The sequence below is a fragment of the Leptonychotes weddellii genome, chromosome 9, assembly GCF_054177405.1.
Source record: "Leptonychotes weddellii isolate Sample4059 chromosome 9, ASM5417740v2, whole genome shotgun sequence".
NCBI classification, from domain to species: Eukaryota; Metazoa; Chordata; class Mammalia; order Carnivora; family Phocidae; genus Leptonychotes; species Leptonychotes weddellii.
The window spans coordinates 9,687,823-9,707,986 of record NC_138377.1 but is presented as its reverse complement, the minus strand read 5'-3'; the positions used below and the strand labels follow the sequence as shown (position 1 = coordinate 9,707,986).

Sequence of the window (20,164 nt, the reverse complement as noted above, 5' to 3'; positions counted from 1 at the left end):
AAAAAAAAAAAAAAATCCCATACCATTTAGCTATTAGCTTCAATTCACCCATTCCCTCCAGCCCCTGGAAACCACTTTTTGTCTCTACAGACTTGCCTATTCTGGACACTTCATATAAATGGAATCAAATGCAGTCCTTTGGGACTGCCTTCTTTCACTTAGCATAACGTTTTCAAGGATCATCCATGCTGTGACACGTGGCTGAATAATATTCCACTGTGTGGATATACCGGATTTGTTTATCTGTTCATCAGGTGCTGGGCATCTGGTTTGTTTTCACCTTGGGGTTACTACGAATAACGCTACTATGAACATTTGTATACAGGTTTTTGTGTGGACTAATGTTTTCATTTCTCTTGGATCATACACCAGATATTCTTAGGGTAAGAATGCAAAAGATCACAAAACTTCTCAGCTGCTCAAGCGTGGATGTTTTAGGTAGCAATCACAGCAATCCACCACGGTATACAAAATAAACCATTTTTCTGGTTTTCAAAAGCTACAATCATACAAAATGCTAGATGTGACTCTCAAAGCAATCTCTGTGGTCTATAGAGTAAACAACTATATTTTTATTCCCATTTTATAGATGAAAAAACTGAGTCTCTGAGAGGCAAACTGACCGGCTCAAGGTCATACAACCAGCTGGGGCTTTGCGAGGATTCAAAACCACCCATTATAACGTCAACCCCAAGGCCTCTGCAGCACACCCTGTCACCTACCCCAAGTCACGTGGCTAAAGTGCTTTTTAAGTCCCAGAAAAGTCTAAGGACCCATTTCGAACCCAAGTGCTGGACAACCTGTGCACAACTCAGTTGGGCGGGTCTAGAACAGGAAAGAGAGGACCAAAGCCTGGGGCCAGCAGTGGGGGGTTGAGAGTGAAGAGGCTGCGAGCTGCCCAGACCTCCCGTGGACCAAGCAGTCTCTACCGGGTCTCTGGGAGGCCGGATATCTGAACGAAGGCTTCCTGAGTATTTGCACTTACAGAGAAATCTTAGTGAGCACTGCGGTGAGAATGAGCCCCGCCTATGTTCTGGGACTCTCCATCTCCAGGGAGGTGGGACAGGAAGCGGCATGGTGAAGGCCAAAAGGAGTCACATGCAGGGCTGGGTGAGCTAAGTGCCAGGCTCCCCTGCCAAGCATTCTGCACGTTAACCTGAAGGCTGGAGGGAGAGGCAGAGAAGCTTTCTAGGAGGAGAACTAGAGGACTGAAGTAAGTTCCAGAAAAACCCTGCTGGCCAGGAGTGGTGTGAGAGGACCAGGCTGGAAGCCATTCATGGAACAGGGATTTGAGAGCATTCAACTTGTTGGAGAAAGTTCATCTTCTAGTTTGGTAACCAGCCTCGTTCCTTCCAGAGTCCCTGTTCCCTACCCCCCACCCCCAGGAAGAGGTCATGTGAGCGGACGGCAGGTCCTCACTGGGAGTGGAAAGAGAAAGAAGGGACAGGGCAGGTCGGGCAAAGGCAGGGAAGGAGTGGGGAGCCCATGAGTGGCTCTAGGAAGCAGCTCTGCTCTACTATCTGATCTGGTTGCAGATACGCGGTGTACCTGGCTTGCAAAATTCATGAAGCCGCTCGCTTATATGTAGTTTTCTGTGTGTGTGTTCTCTTCAACGTATTTAAAAAAAAAAAAAAGAAGAAAGAACAAAGGCACTGGACTACACAAACAGTAAGGACCTGCTCCCGTCCCCGCTCTGCAGTGTGGCCTGCCTTGCACTTACCCTCTCTGGGACTCTAGCCTCCTATGTAGATCAAGGATGGAAAAGGGGGTGCCATCCACTACACTTCCCCAGGGCCGCAGCAGCCATCACTTGGGGATCATGACAAACTTTGGTGCTAACCCCAATGGGATTCAGAATCCTGATCATCACTTGGTTCCAGAAGTTAGATAAGCATGGGCATTCAAGGCGAGCCCCACACACCAGGCACAGAACAAACACACCAGGCTGATTCCTAAGACCCCAGGAGTCAGAGTTTGTGTGTTTCCATTAGTGCTTAGTCACCAAACAAATGCTGGCAAAGACCAGACATTTCTTCCCTGTGGCTGTCAAAAATTACTCACCGGGCTTTTATGGGAAAAGAGGTAACCTTGGGCTTACTCAGCATAATCTCCCTCCTTCTGACTCTTCCTGAGAGCACAACCCAAGCCCAGCCCTTCCAGCTGATGGCCACAAAGGCTGGCCTTTCAACTCCCTCCTTCCACACCAAGTGGTGGATGAAAGACAGGAAGCTTCCAGTTCCTAAAGTCTTAACACTGTGATGGAGGTCCTGGCAAGATGCCAGAAGGAGTTATTATTCATAATTACAGCAATAATGGTGATGATACCAGCTAACTTTTCCTGAATGCTCACCAAGTACTGGACAGTGTTGTACACACTTTCAGGAACGGACACACTTATTCCTCAAAACAACCCTATGCAGTAGGTCCTATTAGCAGCCCCCTTTGACAGATAGAGAAACTAAGGCTAAGCACCTCAGGACCTGGCCCAGGCTCTCCCAGTGAGGAAGGGGCCAAGATGGCATCTGACCCAAGCCATCTGGTTCCAGAGCCCTGTAGTCGGCAAAACAAGGCATGGGGAGCCCTGGCTAAAGGAAAAGCATCTCAATTTTAGCGACAGCCAGAATTCCTCCTGTGCATTCTTTTAAAATGTATGTGAAAGAAAGAAAACTAGGTCTTTCTCATGGTCAGCCAACCCCAGCCTAGGCCATGAAGCACACGGCACTTGGTGCCAGCACAAGGTAAGGCACCCAAGAAAAAATGGCAATGGAGCTTTTGCAAGTCCCTTTCCCAGAAGCAGAGTCACAGACGGTCAGACCTTGCAAGACCTAAGGTCTCTTAGTCCAGCCAGTCTTTTCAGAAAGGAGAAAGAAGTAGAAACTAGCCGGAGGTCACATGGTGAAGGGGCAGAAATGAGACCATGACCTCATCTGCTCCTTCTACCACCCCAGGGTCCGCCCTGGTTCATTCTACTCCCAAAGGTCCCAAGGAGCGACCACAGTGGGCCAGAGTCTCTGCTTCTGTTCCCGACCCTGGATCAAGACAAACTAACAACAACCAGAAGGAGCCACTCTTAGGAGAGTAAAGAAACGACATGACCAGATGCAAGAGCCCACAATGGCCTCTGGGATGAAGATCCACACAGCACCGAGGGAAGGATATGTGCAGGATTTTCAGGGCCGGCACGTGCTCAGCACACAGGATGCCTGCAGCGGACACCTGCTGAGTGAAGAAGTGGGACCAGCGGGAAGAGGACTAGTAGATGAAATGGTGTCACAGGCAATCATACCTTCCATGGTATGCTTCTGCAGAAAGTGAAACCCATTCCTGGGAGATCAGCTCCACATGAGGATGAGGTCATGAGCCATGCTGAGCAAAGCTTTCTGGGGAGGACAACTAATGAATCCTCTGGGCAGATTACTGAAGCCATGAAATCAACCACTGTTCATGGACATGAAATCAACTGAAGCCAGGGCCAAATGTCCCCCAGGCAAAGCCTTCCTGGCACCACCCAAAATACCTGTCTGTTCATTACACCTTACAGAAAACCACAGACCACAGAGAGTCCTGAGGAATCCATGCTAGACCCAGGTGTCTTGGTGCAACAGAATGTGCCAGGCAGCCTACCATGGCCCTAGCTAAACCAAAGCACCCATGGCTACTCAAGAATCACAGGCCAGGCATCTGAAGAGGTAGCCAGGTCTGGCACAGGACTGGGGCTAGAGATTCATGCAGCTAAACCTTGGGCCAAGGGAAGGTTGTAGCAGCATCCAATACATACCAGGGGCAAGACTGCCAAGTCCAGCCACACAGGATGCCATTCACAAAGTCTGCCACTGAGCTGTGCGGTACACAACCTATGTAACAGTCCCCGACCATCAGCCAAGGCCTATGCCTTCCAATCACTGGCTGACCACCTCTTTCCGCCCAGCAGCACCTGGCCGATCGCAATTCCAGCACAAGGACCCTAAGACACTGTGAAAGTTAAGGCAAAGGCAGTCAAGAAATTTGGGTTCAAGTCCTAACACTGCCATTAACTTCATGCATACTTCTGAAAGCCACTTAAATCATTTGTATCTCAGTTTTCTCACCTATAAAACAAGTAGGTTGGAATAACGCATTTTTATAACATCTTTCTGATTTTTTAAGTCCTAGGATTCTTGGATTCTGTGAAGCGATAAATGAATGAAAAAACCTCGTAGGGTCCTGGAGTCCAGGGCCTGCTGCCCTCAAGCATATGCACAGTGCAGTGACTGTGCAGAATCCAGTCTCGTTAGGATGGCAACATGCATGCCTACAACAGGAGAGGGAAGAGACTGAGCAGGACAGGTACACGAACGACAGACGGCCGATGGCTCCGTGTCAGGGACAGGCATCAGTTCGCTAGCTCAAGCAAGACCACACATACCCGGACCGCCTCTCGGCGGAGCAGTTGCTACGATGACTCCCCAGTTCTCACTGACTCAGCCCTGGTATGTGGAGGGCACCTCCTCACCTGCCACATCTCTAACTCTTCTAAAATGGCTCCTTGGGGAGAGCTGGGCTTCCATGTCCTCAGCCACCTTGGTCTTAATCAACCCTCATCTGTATTCTGGAGAGATCGTCAGCGTCTGAGCACTCAGCCTGAGGCCTCCCAGAAAGCATGAGGCCAGGCAGGGAGGGAGCCCCTGAAAGTGTGCGCACAGGCACGTGCATGTGTGTATGTGTGTGTGTGTGCGTATGTGTGCATGTACCAGAGTGGAGGCTCTGCAACTTCAGGCGGCCACATTCCGCCCATCCCCACGGGGGCTCCTAAATGCAGAGAGATGTAGGGAATGATCATGTTGCCGTATGGGAACGCGCAGGGGTGCGGGTTGGGGCACTAATCTAGCCATGGGGGGGGGGAGCAGAAGGGGAAGAGAGAGGGTTTCCGGAGGCCCGTGTGGCTGAGCCACCAAGGGTCACCGGCATGGGCCACGAGGAGAACAGGCATTCCAGGCAGAGGGGACAGCACAAGCAAAGGCGGGGCGGGCGGGGGGGGGGGGGCAGCATAACCGGGCAGACATAGGTCTCAAAGAGGAGCTGACGTAAGGCAGAAAGCAGGGCAGACAGCTGGAGACACGGCAGCCAGGGAGTCTGGACGTGATCCTAAAGCAACAGGGTCCCGAGCCGAGGAGTGGCGGGGCCGGCTTTGAGTTTTGCAGTGACCCGTCTACTGGCAGGCGAGGCCCAGGGGCTGAACTTGGAAGGGACAAGCCTGAGCAGCGTGTCTGACATGGAGCTGGCATTAAGAGACATGGGTGCCAGACTCTGCCATTCGGGACGGACCGAGATACTGCATGACCTCTGGCATGATTTGGCAGAGCCACCGAAAGGAAACTGATGCGCTCTGCCCCTCAGCCTAGTTGCTCTTCAGACCTGTTATTTAAACCCATGAGCTCAGGCTGGGGTAGTCAGGCCCTGACAGCACAGGGACTTCAGAAGAGAAGGGCAAGGTGTGAACACATGAGCACCAGACAGAAGCGAGGTGGCCTGGGGTCAAGGTCCAGACAGGCCGCGTGAGCCTGCCACAGACACTGCCCTCGCCAGGGCCCTGAGTACCAGCAGCAAACACAATGGGATGAGGGGACCGCTAGGGATGCACCCCCCGATATTCTAGAACTCCAGGCCAAATCAAACCGATGAGAAGAAGCATCTCCAAAAGTGGTGGAACACGGACCACCTCGGGGTCGGTGGGAGTATAACTGGTTCAACTTTATGGGAAGACACTGGGCACCAGCCCAAATCAAGAATACATAAACTCAGCATTTCTATTTCCAGGTATTTATTCCACAGAATCCCCTCCGTGTGCACACAGATACGTGTACAAGGGCATTTCATCACTAAGGCATGTTCCAGAAACATCAACAGAGAGCTGGTTAAGGAAGGATTTAAGGCCAGTTAATGCAATACCATGTAGCCATTAAACAGAATGGGGTAGCCCAAAGGGCTGATGTGAAATCATTTTCAAGATCTACTGTCGGAACAATGGCTTTGTGTGGGGGGAAGGAAGACCACCTTTGTTCGCATACACAGCAGCCTCTGGAAAGGCTCAGGGCCCCGGGGAACCGATGGCTGTGCCCAAGATGGGAAGTGGCTGGCTGGGCAGCAGAGGTCGGGGGAGACTCTGACATTACCAAAACCAGTCAGTCAGGACCACTGAGCGCCATGCACAGATGACATGGGGAAAGCCAGGCCTAAGGAATCCACCCGAATCACAGGCCACGAGATGACGGTGATTCGCTGTCCCAGATGGGGCACGAGGTGGGAGAAACACTGGAGCATTCATGAAGGGCACACCAAGCTTCCACGGAGCAGAACACCAGCAATAACCACCCCCACCCCATCCCTGCTGATGAACAGAACAGTCACAGAACAAGGGGTTCGAATGGGACAAGGAGAAGTCGGAGGACCCAGGCTCCAGCCTCCGGAATGAGTTGTACAGACTCATACCACTGATGGGGCACGGGGGACCCCCTTTCCAGATGAGGGGAGGTGCTAAGACAGTGCCTGTGTGGGGTAGGCTGGGCCTGAACTCCCCAAAGACAGCAGGTTCTCCCGGGCGTGCAACTCCACATGCCCACCTCAGTGTCCCTGATGGGCACCCCCATCTGGAAGCCAGATGCCCCCCATGACTGTCGGTCCACCTGGGTCACCTTCCCAGATGGTCTCATGTCATGTGCCTTGCTCAGCCACCCAGCGAGCAGCCTGAGTACGACAGTGTGGTCCTGTGGGTGAGAAACTGTTGTTCACAGAGCAGACAGAAAAGTCCATGAAGAAATGGGCTCCCGCCAAAACATAACCCCAAATGCTGAGGAAGAAAGGGCTGGAAGTAAACAGAATGCGCTGTTATTTAAGATGGCAAATGCCTCCTCCCCGCCTTGCCCAGGCCCCCTGTGGAAAACAATCCCTCCCTCCCTGTCCCCAGCCTGCAGCACCAAACTTGTAAGCACTCTCCATCTCCCGTCAGCAGGAGGCTGGCACGGTGCCCGGCCAGACTGTTCACCTGACGAATGTCACATGCCCTATCACAGAGCCACGGCCCTACTCAGGTCCTCTGGAGCCGGTAAAAGGCCCTGTGGGGCTGGGTGCTGGTCAGCCCCTCGCCGGCCGACGCTAAACCAGGACAGACTAGCATCTCCGTTCAGGGATCCCTGTGGGGGCCGGAGGGGGTCCCAGCAGTCACCTGGCCCAGCCGTCAGAGCTGGGCAGCTGAGCAATATGAGGACCAGATAGTGGCTGCCTGGTCCCCAGTCACACAGCAGTCAGGCCCCGCACTCCTTAAGCACCTGTCTTAACACCCCTGTGCGCCCCCGCCACACGCGGGCCCCCACGGGCACTCCCCCTTCATGCAAGCACCCCCATACATGCACAGGATGCTCGAGTGAGCTGTGGAGCTGAGCTGCCCCTGCCCTCGGGCCACTTCCCAGGATCAGGCCAGAGGCCTGCTCGGCCTGCCTCACCCGCCCACCCTCACCCAGCCCTCCAGCCAGAGTTGAACTCTCAGTTCCCAGAACAAGCCGAGGCCTCCCCAGAGCCCGCAGGCTCCCCGGGGCTTTGCTGGGTGTGCAAGTGTTACTCACAGAATTCAGGGTGCCCACACTGCTCTCAGTGGGCGGGGGCGGGGGGGGTGGGGGTGGAAGAGGAGTCATCGGGAACCAGGGCAGGGTTTGCGGTACCAAGGGCCGCTCTAGCCAGAGACGCCTGGGCCCCTCACCTCTGCACGCAGCGCCCCCAGCCGCAACCCCCGGCCTTCCTAGCTTCTAGCACAGGATCCAGCTGACACGCACTACACGCCCTGGCAGTGACCCCTGGTGCTGAAGACGACGGACTTCCCAGGGCACTCTTCAACCCTGCTCTAACCCGCAGCCATCAGGCATGCTCAGTTCCTACAATCCACCCAGCCCCACCCCCACTGCCTTATTCAGGGTCCTCGGACCTCTGTGCCTGTCCTGCTAAAGGACGCTGCCCCCTGGGCCACTGCACGATCTCCCCTCCATCAACAGGCCTTTTAGGCCTCAGCTCAAATGTCAACTCCTCAGAGAGGCTCAGGATGAGGTGATAAGAACTTCCCTGTTAATCAAAAGCCTTGATATTTCTTCTTTCTAGAATTTACCGTAACTAGAGACTGTGTTACTTTTTCCTCTACTTGCTTGTGTTTTGTGTGCATTCCCTCCCTCCCTCCCCCCACAGCTCCCCACACACAAATACAATTGTGCAGGGGCAGGGGCTGAGTCCACCTGATCTGACTTATTGATTATTGTATCCAGCGTGTTTGAAGATTCCTGGCACACAGTAAGTGCTCAATTAAGACTTGCTGAATGAATGACATAATAATAGATCCTGGATGACTGATCTTCGAGATCAATGAACAGACTAAGGGACACCGGCCAGGTCAGGGGCTGGAAGCCAGGGGGTGCGGGAAGTGAGAGGTCTGAGACAGTGGACGCAGACCCGAGCAGCATGGGCTGTGCAAGGAGGGGCTCAGGGAAGTCCTCGTGCCTCAGAGGACCGAGGTCAGCAGAGGCCAGCTTGGCTGGTGAGTGGCTTTGTGACTGACCACACGAAGGCGAAGGAAACCACAACGGCTTTATCGTGAGCATGCAGCCCACGTAGCAAGTCAGGAAGTCATGGCCCCAAAACAGGCCAGGGGGAGAACAGACAAAGGTGGCTTTTCTGTTGCAGGTGTTATTGAAATAAGAGCCCATGAGACTTCAGACCTCCTGGTCTGAGATCCCAATAACCAAAACCCAGCTACTGTACCCCATGAGGCCTCCGTATCCACGCTTTTAAAACAGGAGGGGCTTCACTTACCAATGGAAGCCATCAGAGCCACTGTGCCCGGAGAAAGACAGGGGTCTCAACCAGGGTGAATTTGTCCCCCCACCCCCAGGAGCCATTCAGCAATGTCTGGAGGCGTTTTTGGTTGTCACGATTGGGGGTGGTGTCACCGGCATTAGCAGGTGGAAGCCAGGGATGTTGCTGAACATTGTACAATGCACAGGACAGCCCCACGATACAAATCATCCGGCCCAGCACGTCAACAGTGCAGGAAGCTAAGGAATCCTGAAATCGTGTGCATGAAAGTTCTTTCTTCAACCTTGGAAAACTGGATTATTAATAATGTTAGTATTTCTAAAACCCAACCCCTGTGCCATAAAACCCTGACTGTCCACACACAGCAGTGTGCTGGGTCAGAGCTCAGGCTTCCAGGGCAGCTGGCTCCTCCCCCCCACACCACCCAGGGCTGTGCGAAGTTCAGCTCTGCGGGGGGCTGGAAACAGGGTCATAAAGTCGTGGGCCTGCCTGGGGGACCCGTCTTCCTCTTGCCGCAGGAAAGGCCCTGCAGACGGCCGATGGCACTCAATGGCACCAACCTCTCCTCGGGAGAAAGAATGATTCACCACCACCGCCTGATCTGGGCACACAATGGGCAGATTGTGCAGCCATCTCCACCACCGGGGGAGTGGCCTTATCAGCCGGGACAGGAGTCATGAAGAGGCTGACCTCATGGCCTCCCCAGGACAGAACCTGTCCTCTGAGGCCAGGGTCACCAGCGAGGCCCAGTTCTGCCTCCCCTGGCATCTGCTGGCTGCTGTGCGGCCCCAGCTGTGTCAGAGGCAATCCCAGACGGTGACCTCTTCCCTCACGCGGCCCTGCACCGCTGCCCACCCCCCAAGGGTCCGTCAGCTGCCAGCCAAAGCCGCTCTGAAGCATACTTGCAAGAGCGTGAGCTACAGTCCTGCCTCCATCGTGTTCTAACTGAGCAACCCCAGGCGAGTGCCTTAACTTCCTTGGGCCTATTTCCTTACCTGAAAAATGGGGAAGTAATTCCATTTTCCCAGGGACTGACATCAGCACAAACTGAGATAAGAGATGTGGAGTGCCCAAAGCACAGGAGGCCGGCTCGGACTTGCTCGGGAAAGCGGTGGCCTCATGCAGGGCTCCATGGAGACCACCCAAATCCCTCGCTGGCACCACCAGCCAGGAAGCCCACATGCCACTGAGCTCTGCTCCCACACAGAAACTCACTGGATTTTTGTTAGGTTTAGATGTTATCTCCCAAATCAGGTTAGAAGGCCCAGAACAACAAAATCCGTGTTTCTTCTGCTTCCACTCCATCCCTCCAGCGTGTGGCACAGAGCCCCTGGCTGGCGGCCGCCCAGTAAACATCTGAGATGGACAGGGGTCGAGCCAACGCAGCTGTGAAATCATTTCTGAGCCCCAGGGGTTGGGGGCAGAGCGGAGCCGTGGTCCCAGGGGTGATCACTGCTGCTCACGGCAACCGCCTTTTGGGCTGGGACGCCTCAGCTCTCAATGCCCCCATCCCACCCTGCCATCTGGCACATTCCCGGGGTGGAAGGCGGGGCCCCTGAGGCCCGGGCGGGGTGGCCAGTGAGAGGCGGAGCCAGGCACAGTCCCTAAGTCCCCTGACCTCCACCCAGCGCTGCCTCCAAAGTCAGTGCACATTTCCGCTCCTGGCACAGAGGACACCTGAAATTTGGGGACATTTCCAGAATCACCACCTCGCTGACTACAATCATGACCGAGAACTCTTAGGTCAACCGTGACGAGTAGTGCTAATCGCAGAAAATAAGAGCCAGGGTGGCTTCATGGGGTTCTCTTCCTTCTGCCACGATGACGTGTCTGCAGCCACCCTGTCACCCCAGCTCCCAGACGTTCAGTGGGGCCCAGCCAAGCCTCCAATGATGGGGGCCGCAGGGTAGAAATAAGCCTGTGCAGGGCTGGAGGAGCCGCTTGTTACTGGAGCGAGGCTGAGCCCGACCTGACAGACTGGAACAGGAGGGGCATGGAAAGCCGTCCCCTCCGATGTCAGAGGACACTGGAGTCTGCTGCTAGACTGGGAGGCAGGGGCAGGTCACACACGGGCCAGGGCCAGCAGAGGCCCCGCCTCGGCTCCAGGATCGACAAGCCCACGTGCCCAGTGCTCCGAGCGCCCGGCACGGTTAGCACACTCGGTCCTCCCGCAGCCCTGGGAGGCAGGGACGCCGACTACCCCTATTTTATAGATAAGGGAACTGAAGCACAGCGGAAATGAAAAGACATTCCCCAAGGCCAGCCAGAGAGAAGTGGTGGGGAGAGTTCTGGACCTGGGCAACAGGATCTGACGTCAGTGTTCCTAACCATTGTGCTCTGGGAGACGAGACCAAAGGAGAAAGAAGGCAAATCCGCGGGCTCCAGACCTTTACACGTGAGGTATAAGGACGGCTGCGGGGAAGATACACAAATGACCAATACGCACACAAAGAGCTGCCTGACATCATCGGCCATCAGGGAAATCTAAATCTAAACCCCAACATGCCACTTCACACCCACTAGGATAGCTAAAATCAAAGTCAGATTAAGTGCTGGCGAGGATGTCGAGACACTGAAACCTTTATGCACTGCTGGTGGGGATGCAAAACAGGGCCACACGAGGAAAACCAGGCTGGTAGTTCCGCAACCACGGAAACAGCTACCACGTGACCCAGCAGTGGCCCCGCTCCTGTGTGTATTCCCACAAGAAATGAAAACGTGTACATAAAAGCTTATAGCCATGTTCTTTTTTCTTTTTTTTAAGAGGGGGGGGCGCCTGGGGTGGCTCAGTCGGCTAAGCGTCTGCCTTTGGCTCAGGTCACGGGATCGAGCCCTAGGTCGGGCTCCCCACTCAGTGAGGAGTCTGCTTGTCCCTCTCCCTCTGCCCCTCCCCCCGCTCATGCTCTCCATCTCTCTCTGAAATAAATAAAATCTTAAAAAAAAAAGGGGGAGAGAGAGAGAGGCAGAGGGAGAGACAGAATCTTAAGTGGACTCCATGCCTAGCATGGAGCCCGACACAGGGCTCAATCTCACAACCGTGAGATCATGACCTGAGTGGAAATCAAGAGTCAGACACTTCACCGACTGAGCCACCCAGGCGCCCCAGCAGTGTTATTCTTGATAGTCAGAACATGGAAACAACCCATCACCTGATGACCGGACACACAATGTGGTGTATCTAAATGGAACGTGATTCAGCCATCGAAAGGAAGGAAACGCCAAATCACACTACGACACAGATGAGCCTTGAAAACCTTATGCTAAGTGAAAGAGAGAAGTCACAGCAGTCAAGTATTATATGATTCCATTCATATGAAAGTCTAGAATAGGGAAAGCTATAGAGACAGAAAGTGGTAGTTGCTAGGGCCAGGAAGGGAGAGGATAGTTAAAGATTCGGGTTTTTTGGGGGCAATGACGAAAATGTCCTAAAATGGACTGCATGGATCTATGAATACACTAAAACCCATCAGACTGTATACTTTATATCAGTGAATGGTATGGTCTGTGAATTAGATCTCAATAAGCCTGTTTTTCAAGCTTAAGGGGTGGAGGATGAGGAGCCAGAGTACCGAAGGTTGATTCACAAAGCTGTTTCCTTTCAGGTAAAACCAATGTGCAAAGTGTGCATTCTCTGCCTGCATCCACGAGGTGAGGAAGGAGCTCCCTTCCTAGATGCATTTCATACAATCAGATGGCTGGCCGGGACCCAACACGTGAGCATGGGCCTATGGGTGCCTGTCACAGCCGAAGGATCCCAGGGGCACTGGGATGAGGACGGGGAACTGCTGAGCCCCCAGGGGCAGGAGCTCTCTCTTCACTGCAGAAATTGCCAGGCTCCGATGACTATGGTGTCCTCACTACTCAGAGTTCATCTTGCCTTGGCAACGGCCCCCTCCTAAGCAGGGCTTCTCTCATGCCAGTGAAATCTGATCTTATCGTCCTCACCTCTGGCCTGCAGGATAAAGTCCAAGCTCCACAGCCTGGCAAGAAAAAGCCCTCTTTCTCCAACCTGTTCATCCAGCAGTTCCCCAGCCCTCGGAGGTATCCCTACACACAGCATCATCTGCCTCATGAACCCTCCTCCCTGTGTCCTGCTTCGAAATGCCGGCCCCCCACCCCCGGAGCCATTTGCTCCCTCCTCTGACCCACCAGGGCATCCTGCACCAAGCCAGCACCGACAATGCTCCTTCCCTTCACAAACACATGGGCACAATTCCCACGTAGCAGGAATCATGTGCGGCAATGGGGAGCCCCAGTGAGCTTGATGAGGATGTGACCCCTGCCCCCATGCGGCTAACCCCCAGATGGACAGACAGACAGAAGGAACCGCTAGAGCATCATGCACTTCCCAACAGAGGAAAGGAAAAGCAGGATGGTGGGTGTATCCTTAGAGAGATCACCAGGGAGGCCTCCCTGAGAGAGGGGCACCTGAGCTGAGATCTGGGGCTGAAGATCTCCCCAAGCACGAGGACAGCTGGGGCAAAGGCACTGAGGTGGGCAAGAAGGCAGAGCTTGAGGGACAGGTGGGCCAAGGTGAGGATGTGGGGGGAGAGGCCACAGCCAGATCACACAGGTCTCAGAGGTCTGGTTCAAGACTGAATGAAGTCTTTGTTATCGCTACAAAGAGAAGGCACAGAATGGTCTGATGCCAGGACATGTAGTGATCAGGTCTGCGTTTGCCCTAACTCATCACTCGGGGCTGTGGGGGCAGTTCCTGGTTTCCTCATCAGCCTCCCCTCCAGACTAGGCCTCCCTCCAGACCTAGTGTTTGTGGAACATTTAACAATCTTCCAGCTAATCAAGATAGGGGAAGAGGGGTCAGTTTAGACTCAAACCCCCTTCTTCCAAGCTCCTTCAGGGAAAGGCCCAGGAAGATCCTCTTAGACGGCTCCGCATGCCCCATAGAACACAATCACTGTAGCCCTTCTGGGCGATTCTGAGGCTGGAAGGGGCTGCAGGAGGAGGACTGCCCCTGGCCACTCCACACAGGTTACCCTGGGTGCCACAGTGAGAAGGGTCTCCATGCTCCCCTGGGGAAACAGGTCGAGAGGCCAGAGCACCCCTGCACATGGGGACAGGGACCCTCCCAACACCCCAGGCCCACTCGCCCCCAGGGACAGGGCCCCCCAGGTCTGTTCAGTGATAGACGACTCTCGGACAGAGCCACGGCGGCACCAGGCTGCTGGCTCTACATGAACCCTGGTGCAGAAAAACAACTGAATCATCCTGATGATTCTCCAAGCAAAGCTCTCTTGGGGCCAATATTTAAAAAAAAGAAAAAAAAAAAGGCTTGGGGGGGTGGTTTCTATGGCACCAGCTTTAGTGATCTGCTATGAACCCCAGGCCTACACCCTCCAACCTGTCCTCAAAGGCAGCCAGGAAAAAAGCATAACCTCTCAGCTCAGAGAATTCCTTTCCATCCCAGGCTAGAGCTTCATGGAAGCATCCCAGGGACAGAATGCTTTAGGGCTGTCAGGAAGATCTCAGAGACACCTCTTCCTCAGCTCACTTCTCCTGGGACCTGAATACAGCATCCGGAGAAGGCCCTTCAAGATGAGCCCCTTCTGGGCCAAACCATCTTACTCTGTTTGCTTATTCACAACAAACGGCAGAAAAGCCAGCTTCGCAAACCCAAGCCCCAGGCTCAGATTCCCTGCTACTGACCCTGTGCTCCCTACCCACCCAAGCCAATGTCTCCTTGTGAAAGTCTTGCATGAATATTAAAACAAGAAACTGAAAATAAGTGGCATGACCAAGGTCAAGTGCCAGTGTATCTGGTCCGGCTCTGAACCCTACAGGAGAGCGGGTGACCAGGTCAGCGCTGAGAGTGGAGGAGGAAGGCCCGAGTGTAGCCAAGTGGGCCTCTCCCCTGGCCCTCACCCGGTGTCCCTCGGTCCTTCTCTTCGCCAGCCCCCGCCTGTCTCCTCTCTTCCTGGGGCCTCTGGAAAGCTCAGCCTGTCACCCTTTTCCCCAAAGGATTGTTCCCTTCCAAAGGAGGAAACGTCCCGGCCTTATCAGATATCCGGCTTCATGCTTGAGCACAGAGTGCAGTGAAAATTTATCCCAAAAATACCAAGGCTGGAAGGTTACACTGAGGTCACCTCAGTCATCTGAGGGCCGGCCAAATGTGCATGTCCTGGCAGGGACAGACTCCAGGGACCCAGTCAAGACTTCCCTGGGAAATGCCCGTGGTGGCTGAAACCCTGAAGCCACATGTCCCCATATCCCCCCTGCCATGTTCTCTCACCGTAACCTTGTCTTCTACCAAGACTGGAACACGGGGACCCAGTTCTCCTTCACTGTTCAGCCACCACCTGCCCTGGGCTGTGGGCGGTGTGTGTGTTTACGGGAGGTGAGGGATGGGAGCCCCCCCAGGGCACTGGGACTGCCTGGGGGTTACTGCCCTTGATGCAGGAGAACAGCAGAAACACGGTAATGCAGGCGGCGCTGAAGTCCTAGCAGCAGGAGCAGAGTGTCTGCACACTCAGCAAACATTAGGGACCTCTACATACACGGACATTTACTTCTCTCAGCAACCTGACCGTCCTAAGGACTACAGGAACTATCAACATCCCCATTTTACAGAAGAGAAAACTAAGGCTCACGGAGGTCACATGATCGAAGCGGCCTTGACCTTCTACTGAGCACTGCAAGAAGCACTTCATAGGCATGGCATCGTGTGCGCTGACCAACGTTGTACGGGGTTTCCTGGTCCTGATACCATTTTACAAATAAGAAAACGGAGTCTCAGCGAGGTCACAGAGGAGCCTGAACGCGCCTTTCCCATGGCCTCCAGGCCTACGAAAGCGCGAAGGACTTCGGGCCACGGGCAAGGCAAAGGCCCTGGAGGACACGACATGGGGAGAGCACCCACCCCCCGCCCCGGGCAGGGGGGCCACCAGCAGGGCCACGAGCAGGCCACAAGTGCTTCTGGACTGCTCTGCACACAGTAAGTGGGACTCCATGGCAGAGCTAGCCAAGGAGGGGGAAAGAGCTGTGGGCAAGCAAGCAAGGGAGGCTGAGGTCACGACCCCCGGACACATGGGGGAAAGAAAATGCTGTCAGCGGGAGGGCTACTGTGTGGCCAAGGAGGCTAAGGAGAGTCCCCTTTGTGCGGATACAGAAGGACAGGACATCAAATCTCCAATTATCACACGCTGAAAAGCGCACTCAAACATCCCCTCCCACCAGGGAGGCCCTCCGTGTTGGCTACATTTTCACTGATAATATGACTTTGTTTTTCATGGGGATGAATCACGTTCTTGTCTACAACAGAGAAAACACAGGGCAAGTCAGTAGGGGCAAAGGCAGCACCTCCCAAAGTGGTGGGTGGGTCACTGAGGGGTCAAGACCGTGGGGTGGGGGCGGTGGGGGATGGGGCAGGGATGAGGGAACAGCCAAGCCAACTCAGTCCGTGCTCAGAGACAAGCACACAGGGGTCCAAGCAATGAGCACAGAGAGGGGGTTCTCCACCAAGGCAGGACTTGGGGAGCTGGTAAGGCTGTTCTACTCCAACAGCCCCGAGGGGTCCCTCTCTCAACACAAGACAGGAGGGTCCCAGCCCCGGTGCCAACTCAGAACCAGTGACCGTGAGTGTGTGTGCTGCAGGCGTGGAGGCCAAATCTGGACACGACAGCACTCTGATCAGCAGAGCACGTCTACACAGGCAGGGAGCAGCGGGCCTGCCCACCACGCCCTGGCTGGATCCCATTTGACACCCGAGGAGACCGAGGCCCTGGCGGGGAAGTGCCGACCCACAAACAAGCCCAGGTCTTGGGAGCAGCACAACCACGACACCAGACTACACGGCAAGACAGCTGCTACAGCTCTTGAAACGTGCAGGGCCGTTCTCGGGCCCTCCCTCCTCACCGTCCTCGCTCACCTGGAACCTGTGCACCAGCTCCAGGGACCGGCTGTCGTTCTGGTCGGCTTCGAGGATGACATCGGTCAGCTTGTGGATGATGACGTCCAGCGGGCCCTGTTCCTCAATCGGCCGGCTAAGGTTCAGCTGGCGGGGCGGGGGGAGACACGGAGAGAAAGAACAACTTCAGCACCGGAGCCCACTCCCTCGCTGTCTCCCCCGCCCCACCCCTGCACATCCCTGCAACACTGGGACAGGGGGCAGAAGGAAGGTTGGCACTCATGGGAAATAGAAATGGGAAGAAGGGCACAAACCCACTAAGATTCCAGAACGCCTCCAGGGCAGGCCCTGAGTCTGCATTTCTGTCCCTGAGCCCCATGCCACCCCCGTATACAGAAGACGCACACGTGGAACCAAGGCATCTACCGGTTAGGCGAGCATCACCGTGAAATCACCGTATGGAGAAAACATTAACTGGACATGCGCCATCTGCTCAATGACCTCGGTTTTTCAGGTCGGGAAACCAGGGCTCTGCACGTTGAAGCCAAATGACTGAAGTCACACGGCCAGGTCTAAACTGAGACCTAGGCAGCTACTCTTCCCACGAAACGACACAGTCTCAGCAGAGCTGTGATCTTCACGCACCTGAGAGGCATGGCTCTGAGTGACGGGCAGCTCGCACTTCACACTGAAATCAGGGCTGATCACAGCCACCAGGAGGGAGTGCAGGGCAGCCTGGGCCCCGCCAGGCCTTGCTGGCCCTACTTCGCGGGTGGCTCTGTTTATTTTTTCAAGAACACGGGGGTTAAGAAGATTGCGTCCCAAGAGAGCCAGGGCTGCCCGGCTGACAGACCGTCGGCATCATCTGACCCCAAAACAGGAGCACCTGCAACAGCCGGGCAGCCTGACACCATGCTTCCTGACCCGCCAGATGTCTGCCGCCCGGCACACGGCCACCACCACCTGCAAGGCCAGTCCCCCGGAGGCAGCGGCGCCAGCCCGGCACCTGGCTGACCCCCCGGATGGCCTCAGCAAAGGCCCGAGAGAGCCACCAGCCCCACCCCCACGCGCATCCCTGCGTAAGTGTGGCTCCCTCCAGGATTCCAGGCTGACTGTTTCCAAGTTGCTAGTAAAGAAATCACAAAGACAGCTACGAATGTCCACTCTGGTTAGGCATCACGCTAGAAGCTAAGCTTTTATTTTCCAACCACATGATGAGAAGTGATTTTACAAATGAGGAGGGTGGGGAATATGGACTTCTGGACCCCCCCCCAACCGGATCTGACAGTGAGAAAGTGGCGGCGCTCAGATGCAGATCTGAAGCCGAGCTTGCCGTCCAGTGCTCCCGCCCCTCTGGGCCCTGCGAGGCTGCGCTCTGGAGCCACGACCACCTGGCCGCCCTGTCCTCTGGCTTCTGGCCAAGCGGACAATGGAGGCACACAGGAAAATGGGAGAGGGGGGAGAGAGCCATCGGGGTGTCTGTTCCCACCGTCCTCACACCCCCGCCGTATTTCTGGCAGCAGACACAGCCCCCATCAGGCACGCAGCCCCTCTCCCAAGACCTCCGCTGTTTCATGGCTCCCATACCATCTCCACTCCCCGCCCCCATCCCCTCGGGCCTGGGGTGGTGACAGCTTGCCACACTGTGGGGGCTGCACCACATCCCGCTGGCTGCTTTGACCCAGCTCACACCTTGTCATCTTCTCTTAGTTAAACTCTTATATAGTCAAACCTTCCGAAAGTACCAGCTCTTTCCAGGTGGTATCCTTAACTCCTTTTTTTTTTTTGCCTGCCAGAAAAGATGTTAAGGGATTTCCCCTATTAAAAAAAAAACAACAAAATCCCATGGACCTCACAATACTACTGAAGGAGCTTCTTCCCACCCCATGGTGACGAGCCTGTATATAACCCAAAACAAAAGTCAGACTAGCTGGGCGCCTGGGTGGCTCAGTTGGTTGGGCGACTGCCTTCAGCTCAGGTCATGATCCTGGAGTCCCCGGATCGAGTCCCGCATCGGGCTCCCTGCTCGGCGGGGAGTCTGCTTCTCCCTCTGACCCTCCCCACTCTCATGCTCTCTCTATCTCATTCTCTCTCTCAAATAAATAAATAAAATCTTTAAAAAAAAATTAAAAAAAAAAAAAAAGTCAGACTAGCTGAGAAGCTGGCCATTCCTTCTAGGGCTCCCAGATGGGGAAGCAAAGCAGCACTCGCCGTCCTCACAGCAAGGCCAGGAGCTGAGGGTGACATTCCCACTGTCACAGACCAGGACACCACGAGCCTAGAGAAGAGAAATCACCGGGCAAGGCCTTGTGGTTGGGAAGCGGTCCAGCTGGGGCCTGGATGGAGGCCCAACAGCAACACCTGCGGGCTGAGCCTGCAGCCGAGCTGCCAGGTGTCCTGGGCCTGTGCAGCAGCCTGGCTCCTCAGCCCCCCTGGGCCTGCTTCCCCTTCGATAGACACAGGAACTTGTGAGGACCCTTCTGGGTCTGCCTGGGGGTTCAGTATTATGTTCCCATCCACACCCACTGCCCAGGAAAACAAAACAAAACAAGAAACAGAATTTGAAGGAAGGGGAGCAAAGCCAGTGGGAAGTGGTAACCTGGGCAAAGAAGAGCAAATTCTCAAAAGATGCCACAGACACAAACCCACTTCGGCTGTAACCCATGGCGCCACCACGACGGGAACCACAAACAAGAGGCCCATCTTTTCAGACTGAGGCAGCTAGAAACGGCAGAGAACTGGGTCACATGCATGAAGCTCCATCCCCATCAGCACACACATCTCCAGAGAGAAGCTGCCAGGTCTCCTGTGCAGCATGAGGGGACAGAAACATGTCCCAGTGGGCGTGGGGAAAGGAGATGCCCCTGGCTCATCCCGGCCTGGCACCAGCCTCGGGCCTACAGACCTGACAAGCACGGGCTGTTTGGAAAACAAGCTCTCCGCGTTCCCAGCCGCTCCACTGAAGGTAAACAGTTGAGTTCTGGAAGCCAGCCACCTCCCTTTGTATATTTTCCAAGCATTTTTATGCCAGTAAAACCCTTTCACGAGAACAGCAACTTGGGACACACATCAGGCCTGGTCTGGTCCTGGCTTGGCTCTCACTGCAGCATCTTTGCTGAGACCTGACTGGAGTTGCTGCTGGCTCCAGAAGGCTCTCCAGCACGGCTTCTCCTCAAGTGGCCAGATAAGCCACATTCACCCTGAAGAGTCTATCCTCCTGCAAAGACCTCAAGGGGACTTGAGTCTCTCCCTGCTGGCTGGGAAGGAGAAGGTGGGCCCTCTGGGGCTGCCACCCAGGAGGGGAGCTCAGGCAGGGTCTAGGCACACCGTGGGAGAGTAGGCCAGCTCCCAAGAACCAGGACACTGCAGAGGAGGGGACCCTGGTGGGCCAGACTTTGTTTCCCATCTGTGAAACGTGGGGAAGGGAGCTCGGACGGAAGGGACCTCGTTTCAACTGTCATTTTGTTTTTC

The 20,164-nt window shown here is 54.9% G+C and overlaps 1 protein-coding gene across 2 annotated transcripts in view; it reads right to left on the bottom strand.

Annotated features, from left to right (window-relative positions):
* Window positions 1–20,164, bottom strand: part of ITPK1 (inositol-tetrakisphosphate 1-kinase) — a 165,570-nt gene that overhangs the window by 48,999 nt on the left and 96,407 nt on the right. For both annotated transcript variants that reach the window (XM_081830026.1, XM_081830028.1), the window contains one exon: window positions 16,715–16,840. In XM_081830026.1, the coding sequence (XP_081686152.1) occupies window positions 16,715–16,840 (126 nt within the window). The remainder of the gene's footprint in view (window positions 1–16,714; window positions 16,841–20,164) is intronic.